The sequence below is a fragment of the Myotis myotis genome, unplaced genomic scaffold, assembly GCF_014108235.1.
Source record: "Myotis myotis isolate mMyoMyo1 unplaced genomic scaffold, mMyoMyo1.p scaffold_m19_p_13, whole genome shotgun sequence".
In the NCBI taxonomy this organism is placed as follows: domain Eukaryota; kingdom Metazoa; phylum Chordata; class Mammalia; order Chiroptera; family Vespertilionidae; genus Myotis; species Myotis myotis.
Window position 1 is genome coordinate 30,885,010 of NW_023416317.1, and position 25,034 is coordinate 30,910,043.

General features: G+C 49.6%; 1 protein-coding gene across 1 annotated transcript in view; it reads right to left on the bottom strand.

Moving 5' to 3' along the window:
- EPHB1 (EPH receptor B1) overlaps positions 1–25,034 on the bottom strand; it is a 407,554-nt gene that overhangs the window by 253,001 nt on the left and 129,519 nt on the right. The window contains exon 3 of the mRNA XM_036332515.1: positions 7,340–8,021. Within this exon, the coding sequence (XP_036188408.1) occupies positions 7,340–8,021 (682 nt within the window). The remainder of the gene's footprint in view (positions 1–7,339; positions 8,022–25,034) is intronic.

Here is a 25,034-nt window from a genome sequence, read left to right on the forward strand (position 1 = left end):
AAAGCAAAGGGGGCAAGTCTGACCACAGCACTGCCTGAGCCAAGATTCAGCACTAGGGTCCCATTCTGGTCCTTGATGTGGATTAGAGAGCTACCGCCAGGCCTCCAGTCCCCAGCCTGGCCACCTTCTCTCTGTCCTTTTCTGTAAGCACAGAGCCTTAGACCTCATCCTTCCCAGGGAGCTTGAGTCACCCACCGAGACACCGTGCACCCTCTGGATGGCTCAGAGGCAGGTCAACATGTCAGAGCATCTGGAGAGAGTACTTCTCCTGGAGAGGTTCAAAGGAAGATGGTAATAGTTGACACAAGCTCTGTGTTATATAGTGCGGAAACCTACAACCCCAGAGCATGACTCCAGCGAGTGCCTGGACCCCAAGCAAAATAAGGGACAGCACAGACACAGAGAGAATTCATGAGAGAACAGCTGGGAGAAGTTTGATATTTCTGAAAATACATATTTGCCTCTAAGGACAGTTAATTTCAACAACATCCAGTCTCAGAAGGAGAGGCAGATGGTGGCTTCCCCAGACCTGGGTTCCAATCCCATCTGTGATGTCAACTAGCTGGGGCTCCCTAGACTGCTGCCCAGAAATGCTTCCTGGCTACCTTCACTCTACGGACAATGAAGCAATCAGAATAGATGGTCTCCCAGCATCCCACACATTCCCATCCCAGCCTGGGCAGTTTCAGACTATATAGATCTTCATGGGTAATGAGGGTGCAGTAAGTGCTGGCACCAGGGCCCTACCTACATGGCCAGCGTGATGTTTTTACTACCCACACCGTCTCAGTAATGACCAGAGGGTGCCTTCATTGTCATCTTTGATAACACATATTTATTAAGTCATGGGCGCGCCTTCCCAGGGCAGGTCTCATGCATAGAATATTATCAGTTATTCTCAGTAAATCTAGCAATGGCCAGGGTGAAGCATGATTGTTTAGTCAACACCAATGGCACTTGGGTGCTTCTACCCTTGTCTTTCAAAGGCAGAAGGGGCCGTGTCGAGCTTCCCCTTTCCTTGCCCCCTTTCCATCCTCTGCCACCACCAGAGCCTGGGACTGAGTCCCCATGCCCAGTATGCAGGAGTCGGTGTGGCAGAAGGGCATCCTTCCAGCTCTGTTTGCTGTTGCTCCTGCCATGTCACAGCCCATTACATCCAGCCAATTACATCAGATTCTACTCTGGAGAGAGCTGGGCAGGGCCACTGTGGGGAGCAGAGGAGGCCCCAGGGATTTGTAAATGAAGTACCCTGTTGGGAAATCCTATTATGAAGCTCATCTTACAGGGCTGTGCTGTTAATGACCTTGGCCTCCCAGGGCCCTGGGCCCTGAGCAGAACTGATCTCCCAGGGGCTTAAGAAGAGGCTGCCTGGGCTATGGCCTTCCTCTCACTCACCAGTCAACTGCAGAAGGACCAGAGAGACCAGAAAGCATTTTTCGGTACCCCTGAATGCACTGCCAGCACAGTGGCGCCACACACACACACACACACACACACACACACACACACACACACACGCTCCGCACTCCCTCAGGGTCCCACCTTCTCTTTCAGCATCTAGGATGAGGAGGCAGGTGGAGAACCAGAGCTGTGACCAGCAACCCTAAGGGAGAGTGAAATAGACCCTAGAAACTTCTTTTTCCAAGAGGAGCTAAATTAGACACATTTTTCTTTACCTTCGAATCCTGCAGATTTTCCGTCTCAACTCCCCCAGGCTTATAAATTGGCTCATCTCGGCTGCTCAAGTTGACAAAGGCACCGAAACTGTTGGAAGGTGCAAAATGTCCCTTGGGTTTCCAGGCATGAAAGAATTTACATGTAGGTAGAAAATTATCAGGGGAAAAAAGTCCCCTTTGGGGAGAGGAGAGGAGTGAAGAAGAAGCTGCAGAAGAAGAGACCTCTGAGGGGAAGGCAGGGAGGGTCCGGCCTGAGGAGTGCCATGGAGGGCCGCACAGGCAGTGACCCAGAGCACTCAGGTCCAGCTCGGGGCTGTGACAGATACATGATGAGTGGAAGACACACAGGCAGATAGGCGAAGCAGGAACTGCTGTTCTGCTTTAAGAGTTGTCAAGGCCTGCCAACATCCAGAGTTGGGTTGGTCCTAACTAACCTGAGAGCCCCTGAAAAGTCCATGTGGACTCCTGGGTACAGAACCTGGACCCTCAGCCCCAACTCTGCTTGGCCGGCCCTGAGCAGGGCATGGGAATCCCACAGGTTTGATGTGCCCTTGAGCTCAGTGGTGCCCCTCACCCCTTGCTGTTCTGAGGACAGTCCCGAGTGAACAGCTGGTGCCAGCCAGCTGCAGAGAAGGCTGCTCTTTTCTGAGTCCATTCTCAGCTTCCTGTCCCTGCCTGCTCTTCCCAGAGCCCTTCTTAGGCTTCGTAGCAGCTGAGGTGCCACGTTGACAACGTCTGGCCTCATTAGGGTCTCACGGCCCTCCCACGGTCCCCACCCCTTACTCGAAGTAAGGGGATGCTCTGAGCATCTTCTCCCTGTCGGCCTGCAGGCCCCATGATCAGTCCAACCAGCCTCCAGCCTGCCTGCAGTCCCTGCTCCCAGACCCCTTCTATGTCCCCTCAGGGGCTCAGGTCCACCCTTTCTACACATCCCACAAACCCAAGGACACCTACACTGACCTCCTTTGGTGCCCCCTTCTTCTCAACTCCAGCTACAGAGATGGTCCTAGTCTGGACCTTACACTCGGGGGTTATCAGCCTGGGCCCCCACCAGACCCACCCAACAGGGTCTCAGAAGGGGGCATCTGAGATGTCAATTTATAAAATCTTTCCGGTGAGCTCTTGAGTCCACTCTGGGATCAAGAATCACTGCTTTGGAAGACCGTGTTCTCTCTTGTGCTTGGGGAGTCTTCTTTCGCTACTCAGACCTCCAGCTCACAAAGACCACCTGCCTAGACCACCTGCCTCGAAGCAGGCCTCATGAGGCACACCTTTCAAATGCACGTTCACTGACCCACTGACCTGGTGAGAGACAGTGGATCACACCTATGTGCTGACTTCACTGGCCACCTCTTGATAGTCATGGAGCTGGACCTGAGCAGGTGCAGGTAGGTAATGACTGACGTTCAGGGCTCCTGTGACCTGTGTCTCTGGGTAGGAATACCACAGGCCAACTTCATTCCAGAATCTTATTCCTTTAGTAACCAGAGTCAGATGGTGCGCTGGAGAGCTTAAAGGCAATGACACCTGGCAACACATGGCATTGCCTGGCTTACAGAGCAGTCTCCTCTCCATTATCTTACTTGGTTTTCCCACACCCTGAGAAGTGGGCAGAGAAGATAGGACTGTCCAGAGTAAAGGACTTAACTAAAAACCACCAGAATGTCACAGCAGGGCCAGGACTAAAACCAGCTCCTCTCTAGGTTAGGCCTCTTCCACCTGTACACACTCCCTTCCCCTTTTCATCTACCTGTACCCACCCTGCATCCAGGAATGAAGGCCTAGACAATGGGTCGGGGTGTGCCTTCTGCAGTGGATACGCTCAGGGACAGGAGCAAGGGAGGATGGTTATGTATAGCATTGTCATCTCCTGACTCCTAACAGTGGCTATAGATGAAGGCTAATGAGGCAGCTCCTTCTGGAAGCTCCAGAAGACCATCCGTGCCTGGGAGGACAAGCCATGCCCTCAGGGAGCACTCAGGGGCAGAGGCAGATCCAAACCCTGTGGGTACACTGCTCCAGCTAGGACCTGGCTGCCAGAGACTGTCCCAGAACCTGGGACCTTTCCTTAGGCACCCATATGGGATACTATAGCCCTTAAGTTTCTAACAGAGAGGTAAGGGGCCTGCCTGTGCCAGGTTACCCCTAGCAACTGCCAATCTCAGCCCCTCCAGTGTCCCAGAGACCAACATCAGCTCGTGATAGTTTAGGCTCCACAGCACAGAGATGGCTTGCAGAGGACCATATCTTGGCCTCCCAAGCCCAGAGACAATTAGGCTATAGGGACCCACACAGAGAATCAATTTAGCCATCAACCTGAGCAGGGAAGGTGCGGGGTGGGTAAGGACAAAGCCAGGATTTCTCATTAATCCACTGTGCCATGAGCATGAAACTTGAACTGGGGACAGATGGCCATTTTCCTAGTAATTAACAATTTCATAGAGACAAATGCGTGATGGGGGCAGAGTCACTGGTGAGGTCAGCTGGCTGCTGGGATTCTCTGCCTGATGGGTCCAACCTGTGTGTGCAGAAAGGGTGAGTCGGGAACAGGCCTTAGGCCATGGAGCCCTCAGGAACATGTGTGAGCCGCTTGCCCCATATTCCTCTCCCCACAGCTTCCTCTGCTTGCCCCCATCCTCTTCCCTTCCTCCTGCCTCACAGCAGAAACAGCTCTGGGCCAGGACCCCTCTTCCCTGGCTGGGCTGCCTAATTGGTCTCCAGGTGCTTCTGCACAACCCAGTGACTGGTCACCATGACTCTGACAGGAGGGGGATCAGCAGACACAAAGTGAAAGTCAGGAGAAGAAGCCCCTGCCATCGTGAAAGTCTGTCATGCCAGAACAATAATATAAAGAATATTCGTTCTACCAACCTGTAGATTTCTACCAACCCATGCAAAGGCTCACACTCAAATATCCAGAAAAGATCATTTATCAGATCCACATTTCTGTGAATCACAGAATCACCCAGGCTTTGCCAGTCTGGCTCCAGGGCATCAGTTCTCAGGACTATGTTGGGAGAGAGTAACTTGCCTTTTTCTCCAGGACAGCTGATGGAGGCTCCCTGTTTCTCACTCACAATTCCCTGGCATCCACTATGCTCCATGCTCATGAGCATTGCCTGTAGTGCCCCAGGAGTGCTGTGAATGGCCACGGTGCCTACCTGATAGCTTGAACATCCCTTGAAGACACACCATGGCCCCAGTCACAAATCTATCCACATGCACTTCCCATCTCAAACCAAAGGGTGCAGAGCTCCCCAAGATAACCATCTGTGCCCATTGTCTCTGCACCTCCTGGGGAGAACCTGCCCTCAGCCCTGGGAAGGGAGGTCTGGCTCAACCATCAAGGTTACCAGCAAAGCCAAAGGCAAAGATGCAACTTAAAGTGGTGGAGATAAGATAAAAGGGGGTTTTTCAGGGTCTAGGTCACTGAGCTCAGCCAGGCTGCTGGGCAGCAGGACCTATGATGCTGACTGATTCCTCTCCAGTCTTGGAAATGCCACCAAAATGTGGCTGCCTATGCCACTGAAATGGCAATGAGATGGTGCCCTGGGCTCCCCATTTCCTCCACACGCCAATGAGTTTGCAAGGAGCAGTTTGTAAAGTCAAGCCAGGTTCACAATAGCTTTGGATTAGGAATGTACCCCAAAAGTCCAGAGAGAGTTGGAGGTGGGGAGGGAAACTGGAAAGAAACCATTTGGATTTAAATATTTGTCTCCCCAGGCCTTCCCAGGACAACCACTGACAAGCAGCACGGACAGCAGAACTCCCCAAAAGAGAAAACTTCCAATTAGCCCAAAGAAATGAGCCTGTTCCCAGAGTCCCAATTAAATCAGAACCAATCAATGCTTGCTCAGGTTCCTGCCATTTTGCCCAGGAAATAATCAGAAAAGCAAGAGGGCCCAGCCAACAAGTGTGGCATGGCAGCCCTTTGAAGCCTGGAGACATCACCCACACTGTTGCAAGCTGCTGCACCTGCCCCTTTAAGAATTCAGCCTGGTGCCTGGGTCCCTACTCAGACCCTGACAAATGCCAAAGAGGGCACCTCCTGCCCCTCCTCCAACCAATGGGACAAAGAGGAGCGCTGTGGGACCAGGCCAGGCTGGTTTTAAAACTGTCTGCATTGATTCATCGCTTGATTTGGCATTCTCTCCCCTCTGCTTCCACACCATCCATCATGGGTACCATAACCAAGAAATCCAATAAAGACACAAAGGCGCAGCTCTCCTCTCTCAGCAGGCCTCAGAAAGGCTGTGTGAGGGCCCCAGCCCAGCCAATTAGCGGAGTCCAAAGGATCGCAGAGCTGATGGGCATTAGCAATCCTGTCTGTGCCTGGCACTTCGCCTGCAGGTGCTTGGGGAGCCAGGTGAGTGAGGAAGAAACACAAGGGAAGGCCGGGTGCTCAGATGGGATGGGAGGATGCCAGGGAAGACAGCTGGCACGAGTCTTATATTAAAGAAAGAGGAGCTACTATAGACCCCCTCCTCCAAGATGCCCCAAAGGACTAAGGCCGCTGAATGATGGGTTATGGTCAAGGTGGTCATTTCTGAGGTCCATGTAGGAGGCCTTGCTCTTGAAAGAGTCTGAAACTTTGAAGGCCACAAAGGAAACTTAATAAAGGAAAGCAGTTTTCTCTTCCCCAACTCGCTCCCCCAAGTTCAGCGGTCACCAACCTTTCAGACCTCATGGACCACCAGTGGTCTGCAGACCACTGGTTGGCGACCGCTGCTCTAGACCAAGCATGTCAAACTCGCATCCCGTGGGCTGCATGACTCGTTTATTTGGCCCGTGTTAGCCTTTGAGTTTGACATGCTTGCTCTAGACTCTTCTATTTACTCCCAGAGAAGAGTGATTTGAGATCCAGCTCAGCACACTGATTGCCACCTATTGGACATGTACTCCTTCGGACTGAGCAGAGACTATGTGAGCACACAGTACCATGACCCCCACAAACTGCAAAGTCTGCATCACTCTGTAACATTCAAAAGCAAAGGTAATTCAACTCATGATAGCATCTCACCCCCATTCCAATAGCTTCATCTCCTTCTAGGACACGCCAAAACTAGGCCCATCCCTGCCCCAGGGCCTGGCACTGAGCCCCTAGAGGAAGACAGCCAAGCCAGAGGGCTTTGAGTTAATGAGCTACATGGGTTCAGTACCAAGTTGAGTGCTGTGGGAGCTGGACTGAAATAAACTAAAATATTTTCCAAATTCAATCACCTCTCAATTACCCTTGAGTGAACTGCCCATGACAACCCAAATCCCAAATTCTCTATGCCTCAGAGCATGGAGCTGGACATGCAGGTGTGTGTGTGTGTGTGTGTGTGTGTGTGTGTGTGTGTGTGTGAAAGAGAGAAAGAGAGAGAGAGAGAGAGAATGTTAATGTCCCAAAACTAGATACAACTGATGGTTAAGTTATTATCCACCATTTAGAATTCTTCCCATCTCTTCCCCTACCATTAATATGGACATTCTGGTTGGACACCATTAGAAAATCATCAGGCCTAGCATAGGGGATGAAGGTTACCCAGAGCTTTATAATATAAGAGCCACTGGGCTATTCTGTTCCTGTATAATCCAGAGCTCGAGGTGGGAAACCTTGCAGACTTGGCCCTGCTCCAGGTGGGCAGGAAGCAGAGGTCTCAAGGGGTCTCAGACCTTACCCTTGCAGGCCATGCTGTTTTCAGCCTCATAGCCAGGCTTACAGGTACAGCGTCCGATAGGCACCATCCACTCCCCGTCCCCGTTGCAGTAGAGTTTGATGGGTACGTCTACTTCCTCTGCGTTGGGGATGCACATGCCCCGAGCAATCACCAGAGACGTGCTCTCTGCCCCTGTCATGGTCTCTGGGAACACTGCAAAATTTTGCACAATGCTGGGACACTTTTTAAAGAAGACACGGACAGAAAGGAGAGACATACAGGCTCCGTAATCCTGGAAAGCGAGGTAAAAACCATTTCGAGTAAGAGGCCCAAAGCTCCTGACTTCTGTGTTGACCTTCATCAACCTTCCCCCGAAGTCCACCTGGGAGAAGCTCTCATCTGCAGCAATGGTGTCTACTTTGAGGTAGGGGGCCTCAGACCAGAAGGCTGACTTCTTGGTGGCAATGACAGAGTCAGTTTCATAGTAATACAAGTTGAAGGTCTCTTTGCAGGAGCCTGGGACGTTGGGGAGGCTGCTGCAGTCTCTCACAGTGAATCGCATTTCTGTGTAGATGCGATGGGCCCCCCGCCGGTTGATGAAGGTGGTGAGCAGCCAGTTGTTCTGGTTGGGCTCAAACACGTTGCACACCTGGTAGGTACGGATGGTGTTGAGGTTTTCATCGTAGCCACTGACTTCTTCCCACTGTTCCAAGCAGTCCCCAGGCACACACATGTAAAAACAGAAAATAGAAAGTGAGAAGACACAGAGAGGCGGTCAGAAGAGAAGCCTGGCACTGGAGGAGGGCCTTAGGAGCTCACCAGTCCACCTGTTTGACATGAGAAATGAACACATCACATCTAACCCTAACCTGCTTTTAAAGGTCTCCTATAAGTGGGCTTCAAAATACTATGCAGCCCATCCCCAAATAGGAAAGACTTTACTCTAGAAAGCCTCCCTTCATCTAACCCCGTGGTCGGCAAACCGCAGCTCACGAACCACATGTGGCTCTTTGGCCCCTTGAGTGTGGCTCTTCCACAAAATACCACATGCAGGCGCACACGTAAAGTGCATTTGAAACTTCGTGACCCATGCGCAGAAGTCGGTATTTTGTAGAAGAGCCGGTATTTTGTGGAAGAGCCACACTCAAGGGGCCAAAGAGCCGCATGTGGCTCGCGAGTCGAAGTTTGCTGACCACTGATGTAACCCACAACTCTCACGCTGTGACAATGGCTTATCACATCCATGGGGACAATCTGCAGGTTTAGCCCCACATGATGGCAAGGACATTCTTCCGAGCCACAGCCTCTACTCTCAAAGGCCACTCTGTATACTAGGAGCATAAGTTCATGACACCCCCACCTTGGAAATCCTAATTTCTGAACCTAATTCATTTATTGTGATGAAGCTTCTTGATATCTCTGAAAAGCATATGTGAAACTTTTCCAAATTTCTCAGCAAACTTAGATTCTCATAAACTTTTGTTTTATAACTTCAACTCTTTGAAATAATTAGATCGACTATAAAACTGGTAAAAGTAGGGGATGCTGAGAGAAAATTTCCTTAATGGAGGAAATTAAGCTTCATTTTGCACACATTTCAAGCAAAGATGTGATGGAAGAGAATGTGTTACTTAGGGGGTAAGGAAAGCTTCTTTATAAGGAAGACACGACCAGGCTTTGTGTTGGAAAAGAGAGCTCTCATTTTAGCGCCCTGTAAACTGGAAAAAGAAAAACAATGCATTTATTAAGTGATATCTCTCAATCTTCCCAACAGTTCCCAATAGAACTAGATACTATTATCCTCCATTTACAGACAAAAATACATCTTATAAGTCATCCCTGATCACATGACATTAAGAGGCCATGGGGAGGAGAAGGGATAGAAAGCAATTATTTGACTGGTCAAAGAAATTCTCCAAATAACTTATTTTAGTAACAATCAATAAGGAGGGGGAGGGGTCCATGAGGTCCTGGCTTCATTAACTGAATCACTCAGGGCCAAGGGCCAAAGAAGAGTTGCTGGGCCATTATTTCTTCCTGTGCAGGGAAAGGAAGCAGCTGGGGTCACTCAGGACCCCAATCTCAAGAATTGGGGGTATTCCCGGAAGCTTCAGTGTGTTTGCTAAATAAGGAAACAAGAGGTAGAAGAAATTCAACTTCTTTAAGTGAAAAGAGAAAATAGTTTAAGATCCTTGACTATTTGGCAGTGGTGATAAAAGAAGCCAAATCATGTCTATTTCTTTAAACACTGTGTTAATTCCTTATTATATACAGTGTGGAGTTGAAATATATAAACTAGGATTCTTCATTAAAAGAGCTAAAAGCCAATGATGTGTGTGTGGGAAATATACTACAGTAGCGTTTTGCACAGAATTAACTGCCTGTAGGAGCAAGAGGGCAGAGGCAAGGCTATCTTTCAAACATGCTCCTGTTAGTTACCCCAAGACCAGGCATAGAGAGCTGGCCCTGAACGGCCAGCCGTAACATGACCTTGCAGCCACTCCTGCTGCCTGGCCCCTGCCACGGAGGCATCTGAGCTGCAGTCTCTCCAGGGCCTGTCTTCCCCTGCCCCTCCCAGCACCCTCAGGGGGCCAGTTTCCTCCCCACCCTGCAGTCCGTGGTGAGCTCCATCAGGGATCCTTGCACACCACCAAACCTCATGTGGACTTTGCTTAATTTCTTACTGACTCTGTAGATGTCGAGGAACTACTGTTTATTCCTTCTTTAAGACTGTGTGTTATGTTCTATTTAAATGTGTTTGTTAAACTTATGTTCTGCTTGCCTGGTTTTCTGCAACCAGAAAGCAAATACATTAGGGAGAAGAAATAGCTGGCGGTGGTTTTCGTTGAAATTTTTCAGACCTCTCTCCCTTTTCATGGCGGTTTTGAAATCGTTTTCTCCCAGCTGACCCTGCATGACTTTTGAGGGAAGGACAGGTTTATTTGGCTGCTCTGTAATTGTTTAAACACAACAGGTCTCACGGTCCATATTTCAGTTGTGCTACATAAGGTCTCAGCAGGAACGTGCGGCGACTCTCTCTGTGCGCAGGTGAAGCCCGTGGCCCCCATTTAGTCTGGGGGCCGATCCCAGCCAGAATCCTTGACCCACCCAAGACTAATGGAGTTCTGCTGTGTGAGAGCAAGACAGGAAGCCCACCTTCCAGGGCTCACCTTAGCACTGAGAGTGTCACCACGAGTAGGTTTTAAATAGACAGAATGAGGATTTATATTCTTGTGGAGCAGGGATATTGAGAACATTTATCTTAGAAAACGACACTGATTGGTATTATAAGACCCAACAGAGGTAATTGTTTCAAACATTAACCTCTCTGGGCCTCAGTTTTCTCATCTGTAAAATGAGGAGTCATACTGGGTGACCTCGAGTCATAAAATTCTACTGATCTAATTGATTCCATGACAACTCCTAAGGGAGCGATCAAAGCAGATTAGGGGGAATACAGCCGCATATTCACAGGGAAGGAGTAGAGAGAAATTGAGAGAAAGGGAGGAACTCCCTGTTGTTTGGAAAAATGCCACCACAGAGTCTCACATTCATTTCTTTCCCTGTTTCATTCTTCTCCTGCCAGCGGGTGCTACTGGGGGTTGCAAAGATAAGCAATCAGATCGGGCTAGAGGAGGTAGAAATGCTTTCCAAGCAAGAGGCAATTAGGATCGGGCACACTTTAGAAAGAGATTTGGTAAAGGGAGATGAGGGTGGAAAGGCACTCTCAGCAGGGATGGATGAAGATTGTTATTTGTTTATGATACTTGGCATCAGTTTTGTTGCTTTATCCCTTATGCATTCATCAATGAAAAAATATTTACTGAATGCCAACTTTATGCCAGGCATTCCATTAGCCACTGGGGATACAGCAACATGAAGCTTATAATCTAGTGAAGGAAACAGAAATTAGACAAATGTTTATTAAAATAACTAAATAATTACAATTGTGCTAACTGCTGTGAGTGAAAATAACAGGGTGCCAGGAGAGGAAGTGTCCCAGATATATGGAGGAATGTCAGGGAAGAACCTCCAAGCGGAGAGGGAATAGATGGGTAGAAGTCAGCCAGGTGTGTCTACGGGAGCAGAGAGGGGCCGAGCAGCTGGGCCTGGGAACAGCAGGTGCAAAGGCTCTGTGATAGGGAAAGGTGCCAATGAAGAATCAAGACTATCTAACACAGGGGTTCTCAACCTTGGCTGCACATTAGAATCACCTGGGAATCTTTTTAAAATCCTGATTTCTGGGCCTCATTCTCTGGAAATTATCTTTGTTATGGGGTGGGGGCATAACCTTAGTAACAAAGAAACAGAATTTCCGGAGGATGAGGCCCAGAAATCAGGATTTTAAAAAGATTCCCAGGTGATTCTAATGTGCAGCCAAGGTTAAGAACTACTGGTATAACAGAAGAGTAATAGAGATCTGCAGGTGGCAGGAATAAGACTAAGGGGAGGTGTCCCGTGGAAAACTTCTGAGTTTCTCCTTGAGGGTAACTGGAAGTCATGGATGAGTTTCAGGGAGGAAAAATACAGGTGATTAGAGCTGAGGTTTTAAAAGATTTCTCTGAAACAAAGTAGAGACTGTGCAGGAGGGCAGCCTGGGTGCATGAGCAGGGCAGCTGGATGTCACTGTAGTGGTCCAGGCAAGAGTTGGTGATGGGTTGGGCCAGACTGTGCAGTTTGGAACGATATTTGGGGGCAGAATCTCCAGTTTCTCACTGAGCTGAGTGTGTGGGAGTTGAGGGGGTAGTTTAAGGTGGAGGGTGAGGAACAGAGCGAGACTGGGTTGACGAGATTCAAGGAGCTATGTGTCCCCTTAACATTCTTTCTTGCATCCTGTTTCCCCAACCAGGCTTTGAGCTATGCTGTGTCCCCAGGCACACCACTTCCCAGATCCTTAATAAAGAGAAATTTTATCACTCTTGGTCTACCCCATAGATGCCCAATTTCCTATTCAGGATCCAGTTTCTTTTAACCAAGGTCTGTGTTAGCCCCAATCCCCTTGACACACCCACTGCTCGCCCCAAAGGTCTCCATTCAGTAGCAGTTTCTCAGCCTCCACTTTCAGACATTTGACATATTGCTTCCTGTGTTCTTTTCTGTAATTATCTCCTCCCATTAAAACAACAAAACACCATGATTTGCTTATCAGATTGGCAAAAACTTAAAAAGATCAAGTCTTGGTAAGAATGTGGAGTACAGAGTTACTACTCAAGGCTGCCACCACCTCCAGAGCTTTAAGCATGTCTAGGACACCTGGAGGTGGCTGGCCTCAGAGGGTCAGGGGCTAGGACAATTATGACAGCTTTGCTCTGAGTGGGGCCTCTGGGAGCTTTACACAGTCACGGTGGAAAGAAGAGCCATGAACTGAGATTGAAATTCTCACCAGCCAGTGGGATGGGAAACTCAGAGTCTGAAATAATTTGACTAAAAGCAAATAAGGCCCAGGACATTTCTTAGACATCATGATTTGTGGAGTAAGACTGATAATGCTGCATGCCAACCTGACGGTAGTCTTCCCTTTTTGGTGCTCTCAACTGGACTCTATTATAGCACACTTTGTTAATGTCCATTGACTAGTGAATGCATAAGCGAAATATAATGTAGGCATATAGTGGAATACTATTTGGAAATAAATGAAAGAATGAACTATTGACACATGCAATACCATGGATATACTTCTAAAACATTATGTTAAATGAAAGATGCCTGACGCAAGAGACCACATATTATATGAGTCCATATACATGAAATATGCAGAAAAGGCAAATCTATAGATGGAAAAGTACTAATTTTCCCCAGCACTGGACATAGGAAGGGGGAGTGACTGAAAATGGGCATGAAGAATCTTTTTTTATTTTTTTGGAGGGGGGGAGGGTGAACTTACTGAACACTGTTGAATTGTACACTTAAAATGCATAGATATTATAACATGTAAGTAATATCTCAATATATCTGTTATCTGAGTTCCTTCCAGCCTATACCTTGATACCCCAACATGCTTGGTGTGGCCTCCATCCTCCATGCAAGCCTGCCCTCAGCAACTTCATGCCCCTATCCATCCCATCCACTGAGCCAGGAATGCCCTTCTCACCCCTTTAATCCCTGTATCCCAAGTGACAAATATTGGCTCAGTCTAGTTTGTTTGTAGATGAACAATCCTGGTATCTAAGTTGGGGCAAAGGTGGCACAAGTAGCCAAGGAAGCATCCCTGTCACTGATGCTGGGGGCCTGGGGAGAATCAGGAGAGTGGTTCAAAGACAGGATCAGAATCTTGGGCCCAGGACCCCTCTAAAAAAACCCACTTGATTTTCCATCCTGGAGTCAAGCAGGAATCAGGCCAAAAATGCCTTCCATATCCAACACACCAGATTTATCACCATAATTTGCCATTTCTTCCAGAACAATATTTCTCCTACCTGGCCTCTCTCTCGCATTCCCATGGCCGTGTGTTGGCATTATTTTCCGCCTGGACTCAAGCTCTGGCCTGCTGTTTGGTAAAAATTAATGACAACAGACCAAGCAGGAGATGGCAGGGGCTCAAACACGGGCCATATCCTCTCATATCTGGACACTGAAACCGTGTCCATTTCTGTGCCTCGATGTTGTCACTGATGTTCTCATTGGCCCCAACACTTTTCTTCTACTCCACCGTCATTTCATCTCAACTCAGAACCAGAGAATAGCAGATCTGGCTAGAAGCCACCATAGATCGTGTTGACCAGGAACTTCTGTTGACAAATGGGCACACTGAGGCCCAGAGACATTCAATAACTGGCCCAAAGTCAGGCAGCTGATGGATGGTTGAGCCAAGCTCTCTTCACAGCTCCCTCCTTGTAGGGGATCCAGTCTCATTTCCTCCCTGATGCCTTCCCAGCTTATATTCAGCGACCATTTTTCGGAATGCCTTAAGCATAATTGCACTTATTCCACACAATTTAGCATTTGATAATAACACTGTTCTGAACGATTCCTTAATTGCTTTCTGTGTGTGACTCTGGATTGTGATACCAGGCTGTGAGCTCCTTGAGGACAGGGAATTATGTTTTGACTAATTTATTCATTTCAACAAGCGAAGTAATTCCATACATTTAGCTTTGCAACACTGGTATTACAGCAATGGCATGTTTACTCTGTCATGTCTGGGACCAGTGGAATGCACAGGTTTCTCGGGGTACTACCCTCACTCACTTCTCTCACTTTTCAGCCTGCATGATCTCATCCACACACAAGGCTGCAGCCACCATGGGGTACATCACTGACCTCTCCTTAAGGCCCCACACTTGTTTATCCAGCTGCCTCTTGGATAGTTCCTGACAATCACCTTGTTTTTTTCAGTACAGCTGCAGTCTCACAAAACAACCCTCCAGGGGAACTTGCCCCTAGAGGGCAAGACTGTGATGGGGTCCTCTCCATATTCCCACGCCTAGCCTTCCATAAATACTGACAGGTTAAGGGGATGAGCAAGGCCCTGGTCTGTTCCTCAACTTCTCTGCCTCTGCAACCCCGGGTCCTTCACTGGGGACTTATGCAGGTGCCCTGGTCCTTCACTGAGGACTTATGCAGGTGCCACCAGGCTCACTTGTTCCTGGAAGAAGCCTTACACAACCAGCAGGATATTAGGAGCCTTTGAAAGGGCACTATTCGTGATGCAAATGGACCACCTGCCCTTGAGATAGGCATAAGAAGGAAACCAATGGCACCCATTGGAAAGCACTTGCTCAGGCTTTCAGACCAGCACTTTGATGTCTGAGAAAGACACCTCAAGGTTCCTCTGGACCTCGGCTTGTTTGACTTGCTTGTTGGAAGTCAGAGCTTGCAGGGCTGTTGCTCAGGAGTGACCCAGATTGCCATTTACATTTGGACAATTCTATGGACTATTTGCAGTCTGGCTGATTGTGTGTGTACGTGTGTCTAAAACATGCTGTTCCCATTCAAAATCACTGCCATAAACTCCATCTACACTGCCTTCTAGAACAACCTTCAGAGAATCTCACACATTCTCTGTCCTCCACGGGTGGATCTGAATTTTGGAAACAGGCAAAGGTCATCTGGAGCTAAATTCAATGAGTCAGTGAATAAGCCAGCTAACACATAATATTTCTTGGTCAAAAATGAAGAGCCACAATTAAATGAAGTTAAGAGAACTGGGCTGATTTCACTCTCTGCCTCTGAAGACAGTTCCAAGCATGGGTCTGGAAAGATTTGGGATAGTTGGCCCCTTCCTGGATGGCTGCAGCCTCTCCAACTGACGCTGCCCCCTCCTAGAACACCCAGTAACTACCATGATGATGCAGCATAATAACCACCAGGAATAAACCTTTTCTACAAGGCCTGGCCAGGAAGAGACATTGCTATTTAATATGATGACAGAAATCATTGAAATTGCCTTTTGGGCTTCTATTAGCCCAACAAGATCCCACTATTATGTTTTATTCCAACCTAGCTCATTTAATTCGTTTTTAAATCAAGAATTAAGCATCTACTTACATCCCCAAACAGTGTTCTTGGTGTTGGTGACACAGTAGTAATTAAGAGACAATGTCCCTGTCCCCATGGGCCTTCTATTCTAATAGAGTGAACCAGATGATGAACAAGAAAACAGATGAATGAAATAAAGTGGGATGGTGTTAAATACTGTGAGGAGTAGGTAAGGAGATAGTGAGTGACAGCCAGAAGTGGGGTCACCAGGGAAGGTCTTCTTTGGAGCAGAGATCTACATGACATGCAGGAACCACCAGCCAAGGGAGTACAAGAGGGAGGACCATTCCAGGCTCAGAGAACAACAGGAACAAACTCTCCTGAGCAAGAGTGTGCCTGACATCTTACCAAGAAAGCCGTGAGGCCGGCTTGGCTGCCCGACTGCACAGAGCAAGGGGAACATGGGGGCGGGGGGAGGGGGGGGGAGGGGGGAGGCGAGAGAGTTGCTGGGCAGGTGGACCTGCACCTCTGCCAGTTATAGCTCTGTGACCACAACATCTTTCTGAGCTTCATTTGTCTACAAAATACTATTTACCTTGCAGGGTATCACGAGGACTGACGACCAGGAAAGTAACTCATCTAGTGTGGTGCCTGCAGGTAACTACCACTCACGAAGTACCAATTATCACCACTACTCTCAGCATCATCACTGTTATGTTAACCTGGGGATCCACCTCTAGTTGACGTACCAGGGTGTGGAAATCACCTGCTTTATCTTAGATAAATAACTCCGCCCTTTGGTCAGCAGAACACCTTGAGGAAAGGGTCACACACTGTCTCCTTACAGACCCAGAGGGAGCCAGCAGCCCCCTCCCAGCTCCTTCTGGGCGGGCTTCAGGGTGGACTCTCTTCTCCCAATCAGGCAGTCTCTGGGCCACTGTCAGCCACCAGCTCAGACCACAAGAAGACAAAACTGGACACAGCTCACAGGCTTTGGTCCCCTTCAGCGGTCTGCATTTAGGCAGAAGCTGCTGTGTGAGGGAACCTGCTATGTCGCAAACAGTCCTTGCCCAGTGGGACCATAAAGGAACTTCCCTGGTCTTGCCCAATCAGGGGAAGCCCAGACACCAGGTTCAGGTCCCCCAGTGGAGATGGCTGCCTCTCGGAACAAGAAGCCCACTGAGGCCCAAGCAGCACGCAACTCCACCGAGCCTGCAGCAGGTGGCTTGGGCTGGGCTGATCAGCCCACTCCGAGGATGCAGCTCCCATGCAGACATCTGCCTGAGCCTGAAAGAACCGGGATATTAGACAAGCAAGAGGGCTAATTAAAATGTGAAATGTGGTCTGTGGGCATAAATTCCTACAAGTCCAGAGGGATCTACCGTTTAGTATACCAACCAACCAAGGCAGCATTTACTCAATAACTCCCCTGAGAACTCTGAGCACCAGCTTGCCCCCTAATAGGCTAAATTTACCTCCCAGATGTACCAGGCTAGGAGGACACGAATGCTCCCACCCCCCATTCGTTACCATGGCCCCATGTAGTGTGCCAAAGAGCTGAGCTCAGACTTGGGCCAGGACACTGCTTTTGAAAGCCCAAAGCCTTGATAGGGTAACCACACTGCAGAGCAACCATGTCAAACTCGTGGCCCGCAGGCCACGTGCCTCATTTATTTGGCCGGTGTTAGCCTTTGAGTTTGACATGCTTGCTGCAGAGGCACAAAGCAATGATTCCCTAACTATTTCTTCACTCACTCCCCAGGATGGGGGTGAGCAACACACTGAGACTATGGAAATAACTAGACTATGGAAAACACATATTCATTGTTTCCCAGTGCAGTCTCCACAAAATCCTTTTGGAAACTTAGATGGTGGGAAAATGCAAGAAATGCTTTATTGAGGTGGGCGTGGGACAAAGGGTCCCAAGTAGAATATGTCTGGATTGCTGGGAAGGAGGTTATAAAAGGGCTGGGATTAAGAAGCACTGCTGTCACCCGGCCTAACCCTGAACACTGGAGGTCAGGGGGACCCCTGGCTTAGCACAGGAGTCCCAGTCACAGACGCTGGAGTCAGCCTGACCCAGCTATGTGACCAGGGCGAGTCTTCAGACCTCTGGAGCCTCAGTTTCCCCCTCTAATATTACCTACCTACCCTCTCACAGGGTGGCTGTGAGGGTTACATGTGATAATACATGGAAAGTACTAGATCTGAGTAAGAGACCCCTGTGACTCAGTCATTATGGGTATTGGCCCTCCAGAAGCACATGCGTACTTAGCCTGTCTCTCAGCATGGTCACTTTCCCTCGGCTCTCCTCCCATGATGTGTGATCCGTGACTCGCTCCTGTCTGCCTGGTTGTCTGTACCTGTTCATCATTTGCAATGTGTGCACATGTGCATATGTGTGTACTAGAGTGTGTGTGTGTGTGTGTGTGTGTGTGTGTGTGTAGGAGGGAGTGTTGGCTCTGGCCCAGGTGGGGCCTGTGTGCCCACCCATCAAATGCTGCATATCTCTGCCAACTGGTCTGCTCTGCCCACTCCTGCCCAGGGTGGGCATCCTTCACTGCTCAGAGATCCCAGGGCCCTGGGCTGTAGGAGCCCTGTTAATCGAGGGCGAGGCCAGCCAGGCCTGGAGTCCAGATGGTGCACATCTCTCTACATCCTGGTACATTTCACACCCAGGTCTCTGCCAGCTCGCCAGGCAAACACTGCAGGCTTGTGCCTCAGGAGGGGCTCCTTGTCCACAGCTCCAGGCCACTGTCACTTCCACCAGGAAGCAGCAGTTTGTGCCAGGCCCTGCCTGGAGTGGGGTCTTCAGCCTTATGACAGCTGCTGCTGCTGTTGACACTGCAACAGTGACAAATTCATCCTTCTGACAAGATCCCTTTAAATAATTCACAGGGAGCTGGGGATTAAGACACTGTTTCTCTCAGTCTCTGTTGAGATTTAAAACACCCCCAGCTGGGGTATTTAAGGAGAATATAATGGGCTGTCCCTCTGGGTCTCCCCTCCCCCTTTCCTCCTCTTTCCCATTTCCCAAATTCACTCCCCCCCTCACACACACACACCCCACCAGCTAGCCCTATAACAAGGAGACCCAGAAAATAAGAAAGAAAAAAAAGGAGGGAATCAGTGCTTAGCTGGTCACTATGGCAACAGTGGCAGGGTATTCAGCTGTCATTATCCCAGGGCCTCACACATGCGATTATCTTAAGCTGTGGATTGAATGTGGTCCTCACTGCTGCCCAACAAGGCCTTGTCGTACAAGGCAGGGGCGGGAGCTGCGGGCCCCAGGCCCCCACCTCCTGATTCTGTTCTGCCCAGGCCTGGGCTCCAGTGACTAGGAGCAGAGCTACCCCTGGGATAGAGACTGATCACACATCCCTTCAGCTTGGAGGTATCTCTGCTCAGAACGCAGAGCAGGGGCTGGCTGAAGCTGGGCCACCACACTGCATTGGAGGCTGGGAAAATGGGCTCCTGGTTCCATGAATGCAGAGTTTTGACTGCACGTGGGCCAAGCTGTCTGTGGCAGCTGGAGAGGTCCTGGAGACAAGAGCGGGCCATGAGGAGAGAAAGAGGCTGGCCTTGCTAGAGGAGCTCTTGGCTTCATTCCATTCTCAGGATTGGGGAGAATCCTCCATCAGGGTGCAAAACAATCAAATCTGGCCTGGAAGGAGACACATACCCCTCTATCCTGTCCATACTCCTCCTCAATTGTGGCAATGTGGCCACTGTGTCTGACCCAGGCAGGGGACGTTTTCCTGGCACTGCAGCTGCTGAAGCTCGCTTGGTCCTGGGAAGCCTGGGGAGCCCTTTGCTCTCACCCCTTTGCCTCCTGGACTCTGCTGCAGCTCATCTCTGGGCTGAGGTTCCCTGGTCCACAGACATTCTTTGAATGACATGATCACTGGTCACCCCCCACTGGGCACACTTCAGGTTTTCCAATCTCCCTTTTAAAATCCAGCTCCCAGAATAAACCCATCGTAGCAGATGTGCTCAAGCCAGCAGAGCACACAGTGGGGCCACCAGCTCAGTCTGGCCTTTCCTGAACCTGCATTCTCTGGTCCATCCCCAGGAGTGGCCAGCACACAAAAGTCCCCACTACCTGAGACACTGCTCACCTGGCTCAACCCTGGCTCCTCGCTGCACAATGCACTGCTTGCACCTAATTGCCAATGCAGACCCTTACCACCAACTGTGTTCGTTTGAAGGCAGAGTTCTCAATCAGCAAGATTAGTTTGAATCTTGACTCCAACCTCTTTCATGTCCTTTGTGACATGGGAAAATGTGTTGGACGTGACTGTCTCCACCAGAAAGAGTGGTGAACGGGACAGTGCACATGGCGATGAGGCTCTGCCAGGACTAAACCCCCCATTTATCAACAGAGGAGCAACTCAAATGGAGGACAGGCTGGTTCAGCAGACCTGACTCTGAGGCCATAGGACGGGACAAAGCAGCTTGTTGAGGCCACTTCATGTCTCTTCCTTCCCAGGAGTTTTCACTTCCTAAACATTTGCCAAGGCCTGGGGACGGGTGCTGACCAGAGGCTCCTCCATCACTGCCTGGAGCCGGCCATCCCCAGGTACCCTCTGTGTCCTTCTCTGGATCCCTGGCGAGGCCTCACCTGCTCTGGGAGTGGGGCCTCCCCTTCCAGGCTCCTGCTATTCTCTGTCCCCAAATCCCACACATCACAAAGCACCCACTCTGCCTCTCCCAGTATAGCTTGCTTCAAAACACAATTCAGGGGGTGCTTATCACATGTACCACTCAGTGACACCTGGCTTCAAACTTACCCGCTCCCTTTCTAGAAACTGAGAAAAGTGCTTCTCCTTGCCCCAGCCTCTGGTTTCTGGATGATATATGTGACATGCTTTCCTTACACTTCTTCGGGGGCAGAGGTACAGAGTGAGCTTTATGGTCAGACAGGTCCGGGGTCAGTCTCAGTGGAATCCCTGAGCAGTCCTGTGATTTTTGGATAATCATCCCAACTCTCAGTGTCTGCTCTGTAAACTGGGAGAAGTACCACCTGGCTGCCAGGGGCCTGGTGGGAATTCAGGGGGTTAATACAAGTAACATTCAGTGCCTGGTACACAGTGAGCACTTTATTATTGGTAACCAGTAGTAGCAGTAGTTATCGCCATTATTAATAACAACACTGTTCTTAGTCACAGGGTGCACCTCTGAGGATATTCATGCAAGAGCCACAACCTAACAGAATCACTAGATTTTGTATCTCAGGGCCCCCTCAATCAGTTCCCATCTTCATCCCATGCAAGTGAAGTCCTTCAAACATGTGTCATTGCAACCCTGAGGCCAAGTCAGGGCAAGCAGGTTTAAAAAAAAAAAGTTTGTATTGACTTTTATAGGGAGAGGAAGGAAGAGGGAGAGAGAGAAACATCGATGAGAGAGAAACATCATTGATCGGCTGCCTCCTGAACACCCCCTACTGGGGATCAAGCCCACAGCCCAGGCATGTGCCCTGACCGGGAATCGAACCTTGGCCTCTTGGTTCCTAGGTTGACCCTCAACCACTGACCCACACCGGCCAGGCAGAGCAAGCAGTATTCACTGAGCTTTAGAGTTTTCGAAGAAGGTTAACACACTATAATCCTGCCAACCACTCTAAAAGCAAGGTCTTCTGTTACCCTTGTGATAGAGGCAGAAAATGGGCTCAGAGAAGTTAAAAGAACTTAGAGGAAAATGGAAACATACCCAGGACATTAGATTCTAAACCCTGTGCTTGCTCTTTTATACTACAAAGTGCAGTGAGGGTTAGGCCAAATTATCCCCACACTTTGTAACTGGAAGCAAGTTACAAAGGCATCATCCAAGGCCAGCCTTGTCCCTCTGACCCAGGCTCAGGCTCCCCATATGTCTTCTTCCCAGTATGTCTTCTGCCCACCTTGATGCCTGCTTCTTCACCTGTTTTCCTCCTGCTCCTCCTTTCTAGGCCTCTTAACTCTGCCTTGCCTTCCTTCTAATGCTTTGTCTTCCCCACTAATACACCTCTTTCCTTCACCAAGGAAACCACTGTGAGGGAGCTAGGAGTTCAGGCTCTCAGGGCAACAGGCCCTGCTGACCCTCCTCAGCTCCATCCTGGTTCCTGTGTCAGGAGCCCTGATTTCTTCCGGGTCCTGGCAGCCATTCCCAGCTTCAATGTGAGAAGAGTTGTCCTCAGGCAGTTGATCCTCAGGCTCACTTGCAGTGGGAAAAAGGTTTCCAGGGTTGCGCTAAGGGATGTGGTCCGGGAAAGTTTTAGAGAAGAGGAAAGCACCTGTCTGTCCAGGCAAATGAGGGTTAAGCCTGCCTCGGAGAGGGAGAAGGAGGCTGGGTGACCCCTGGGGCTCCCTCCCGGACTCTATGGGCAGAAAGATCTCCTGTTCTGCTGATGAGTCAGAGCCATTTCCAAGAGCAAGAAAATAAATCTGCCAGACAGTGAGACTGGTGAACTACCACAACTCCCAAAATTCATTAATACAGCAGCTGGAGAAGCAGCTTTCCCTCCATCAGTCTCTCTCCCTTCCACCCATATCTCCCCCCGACACATCCACACATATACACAGTCATACCCAATGTATTTCTGCAGCCAACGTAACAATTAACACACTACTCAATGACACTGGTCATCTGTAACATTCTATTCACCTCTCTATTAAAGGCACACAGGTGTCCACAAAAAGATCTCATATAAACACCCCCTGAGACAGCAAGCACAAATGGTGAGGCCAGGCAGAACGGTGCCCTAGCTGCTCACCTGGCCCACCTCTCCACCCCTAGGGATCCACCCAGCCTCACCCAACCCACCCCAAGGCCATCACAGTCTTCCCAGAGCTCCAATCTCAGGGACCACCTCCCATCTCCCCAGGGCCCCGCCTCCACGGCTCTCATCCTGAGCCCCCCGTGCGTTTGTCTGTCACTGTCTCCATCAGGCAGGTGATTTTAAACTTCCATTGGTAAAAGACAAGTATTATATAAAAAAAATGTTTTAAGTGCCTCGGGGTGTTTTGTTCCTCATTGCTTCATAAAAGTGACATTAATAGCCAGGGAAGAGCACTGCTGAGTGCAATTACAGAGGATGTTTCAGGTATGAAAGCTGTTTTGAGCCTGCTAATGTCTCCTAATTACAGGCCTTTGGGTAGTGAGAGAACAAGATAAAGAGCGGGCGGGGGCCCAGGGCGGGGAGCCCTGACTTATCTCCGTGGTTTACCTGAAGAGGGCAGGGGCGGGAAGGGAGGCGAGACTGGCAGGGAGGTCAGAGGCCCACCCCCTGGGAGGCAGGGCTTCTTCCTTGTGACAGCAGTACTAATTCCTGGGTAACAGCTCAGGAAAGGGATACCAGCCATGTCTCCTACCATGAGAACAAACCTTTTAGATACTGAGTCTGAAGCTAAGGAGCCCGTAGCAACTCAACCTGGGAGCTCCTTGTGGAGCCACCCCCTGCAGACAGCGTGGAGAGCAGGATATTACTGGGACAGGTGGGACAGCAGGGTTGTCAACAGGGGAGCAGCCTGTAGGAGGTTAAATGCCAGTGCTGGCTCTTTCCAGCCATGTCACCGCCGATAATTTAACAGCTGCTCTGTGCTTGGAAGCTACACTTTCGTATCAGGCAGGGCTTTCTGGTGGTCAGTGACAGAAAAGCACAACTCTCAACCTCTAGTTTCCTCCTCTGGAAAGTGGGGCTGTTGTAAGGATGAATGCATGCATGCTTGTATGTAAAGCACTTAGGGCTCAGGATACAGAATTAGATTTTCACTTTCCCTACCTGCCATCTACTCATCTTTCTGGCACCTATATCCTGATTCCTTCCGGGAAATTGCTCCTTTCCACCCCTCAGCCCCCAGGGTGCTGGTAGGCTCCGCACAGCAAAGGACACGAGAGGAGCAACCAGGGCCTTGTTTTTCCTGGCTGCAGGGACTGGTTCTGAGGGCATGGGATTCCAGCCAAGCCAGCCAGGTCCACTCAGAGCTAATCCCAGGGCTTCTGCTGGGGGGACCAGGAGGAGGTGTTTGTTCTTCCCCAGGGGATATGGTTGTGAGGGCTGGAGCTGCTGCAGATTTCTTCTGACCAAGAGGAGGCTCAGCCTGGAGCCAACACCATGGGAGTAGAAAGGAGAAAGGGGATGGGAAAAGAGAGCGAGAAAAAAGAGTAGGGATGGAGAAAGAGAAATGGATCCTAAGGATCTAGACCAGCCAACACATGCAGCCCCCTGAGCCCCGGACCATTCAGTTGCAGAAGCCAAGATACTTCCTTGAAGGTTGAGAGTTGTGCTTTTCTGTCACTGACCACCAGAAAGCCTTGACTGATACAAAAGTGTGGCTTCCAGCAACCAGCGACCAGGACAAAGGCTCCCCAGTCCCAGGTGGTAGTACCAGCCTGAGAGAGGATGACCAACGCAGGCCCCCTTTGTCTGCCTGCCCCTGGCACAGCCTGAAATTCAAATACCACAAAACTCCATTCACCAAATCGCTTTGCCCAGACCTAAACTTCTCTTGGATTTGCCTAATTTAGCTCAGGCTTTGCTGTCTTACTTAGCATGATTGAGTCATCAAAGGAAGAAAAGAGAAATTCCAGTCCTCCCGAGGATTAGGTCTAGTGTTTACTGAGGAAAACTTTTTACCCATGTTGTTTCATATACGGAATAGTCACCATCCCTACCCCGTTGAGCAGAGGAGGAAACTCCTGAGAGAGTCTAAAAGACTGGCCCACTGTCACACAGCCAGGGAGCTACAGAGCTGGGACCGGCTCTGGTTTATGTGATACATGGTCTGGAGCCTTCACTGCTCCTCCATCAACTTCTCACCCATCAGACCAGATAAATTCCAATTGATTTTGCTTGGCCTTGGAACGACTGGGGTGTTATTAGAGTGGATTTCTCTCCTGAATGTGCTTTGCTTATTCTCATGGTGTGGGCAGCTGGTGAGGGTGCCTGGAGGGTCTGACGGACAGGGAAGAGGAGACACCCAGGCATGGCGGTCAAGTGGCCAGGAGGGTCCACACATGGATAACTGGTGGCTATCCCATAAGGCCTCAGTGTGCCTGCTTCCATGGGCACGTTTCTGTGTTGGAAGTTAATGTACCAAACACCGACATTCAAATGGGGTATTCCCTTCACAGTGGCCTCCCCTGGAAGTTCTCCACTTAGTCCAATATCTTCCCATCATTTAAGATATTTCTAGAACTCTAGGAACTGCCTACAGAGGCATACCATAAAATCAGCTCATTTAACTTCACACACACACACACACACATACACACATATACATATACATATAAAGATATATACACACCCATATGTGCACAC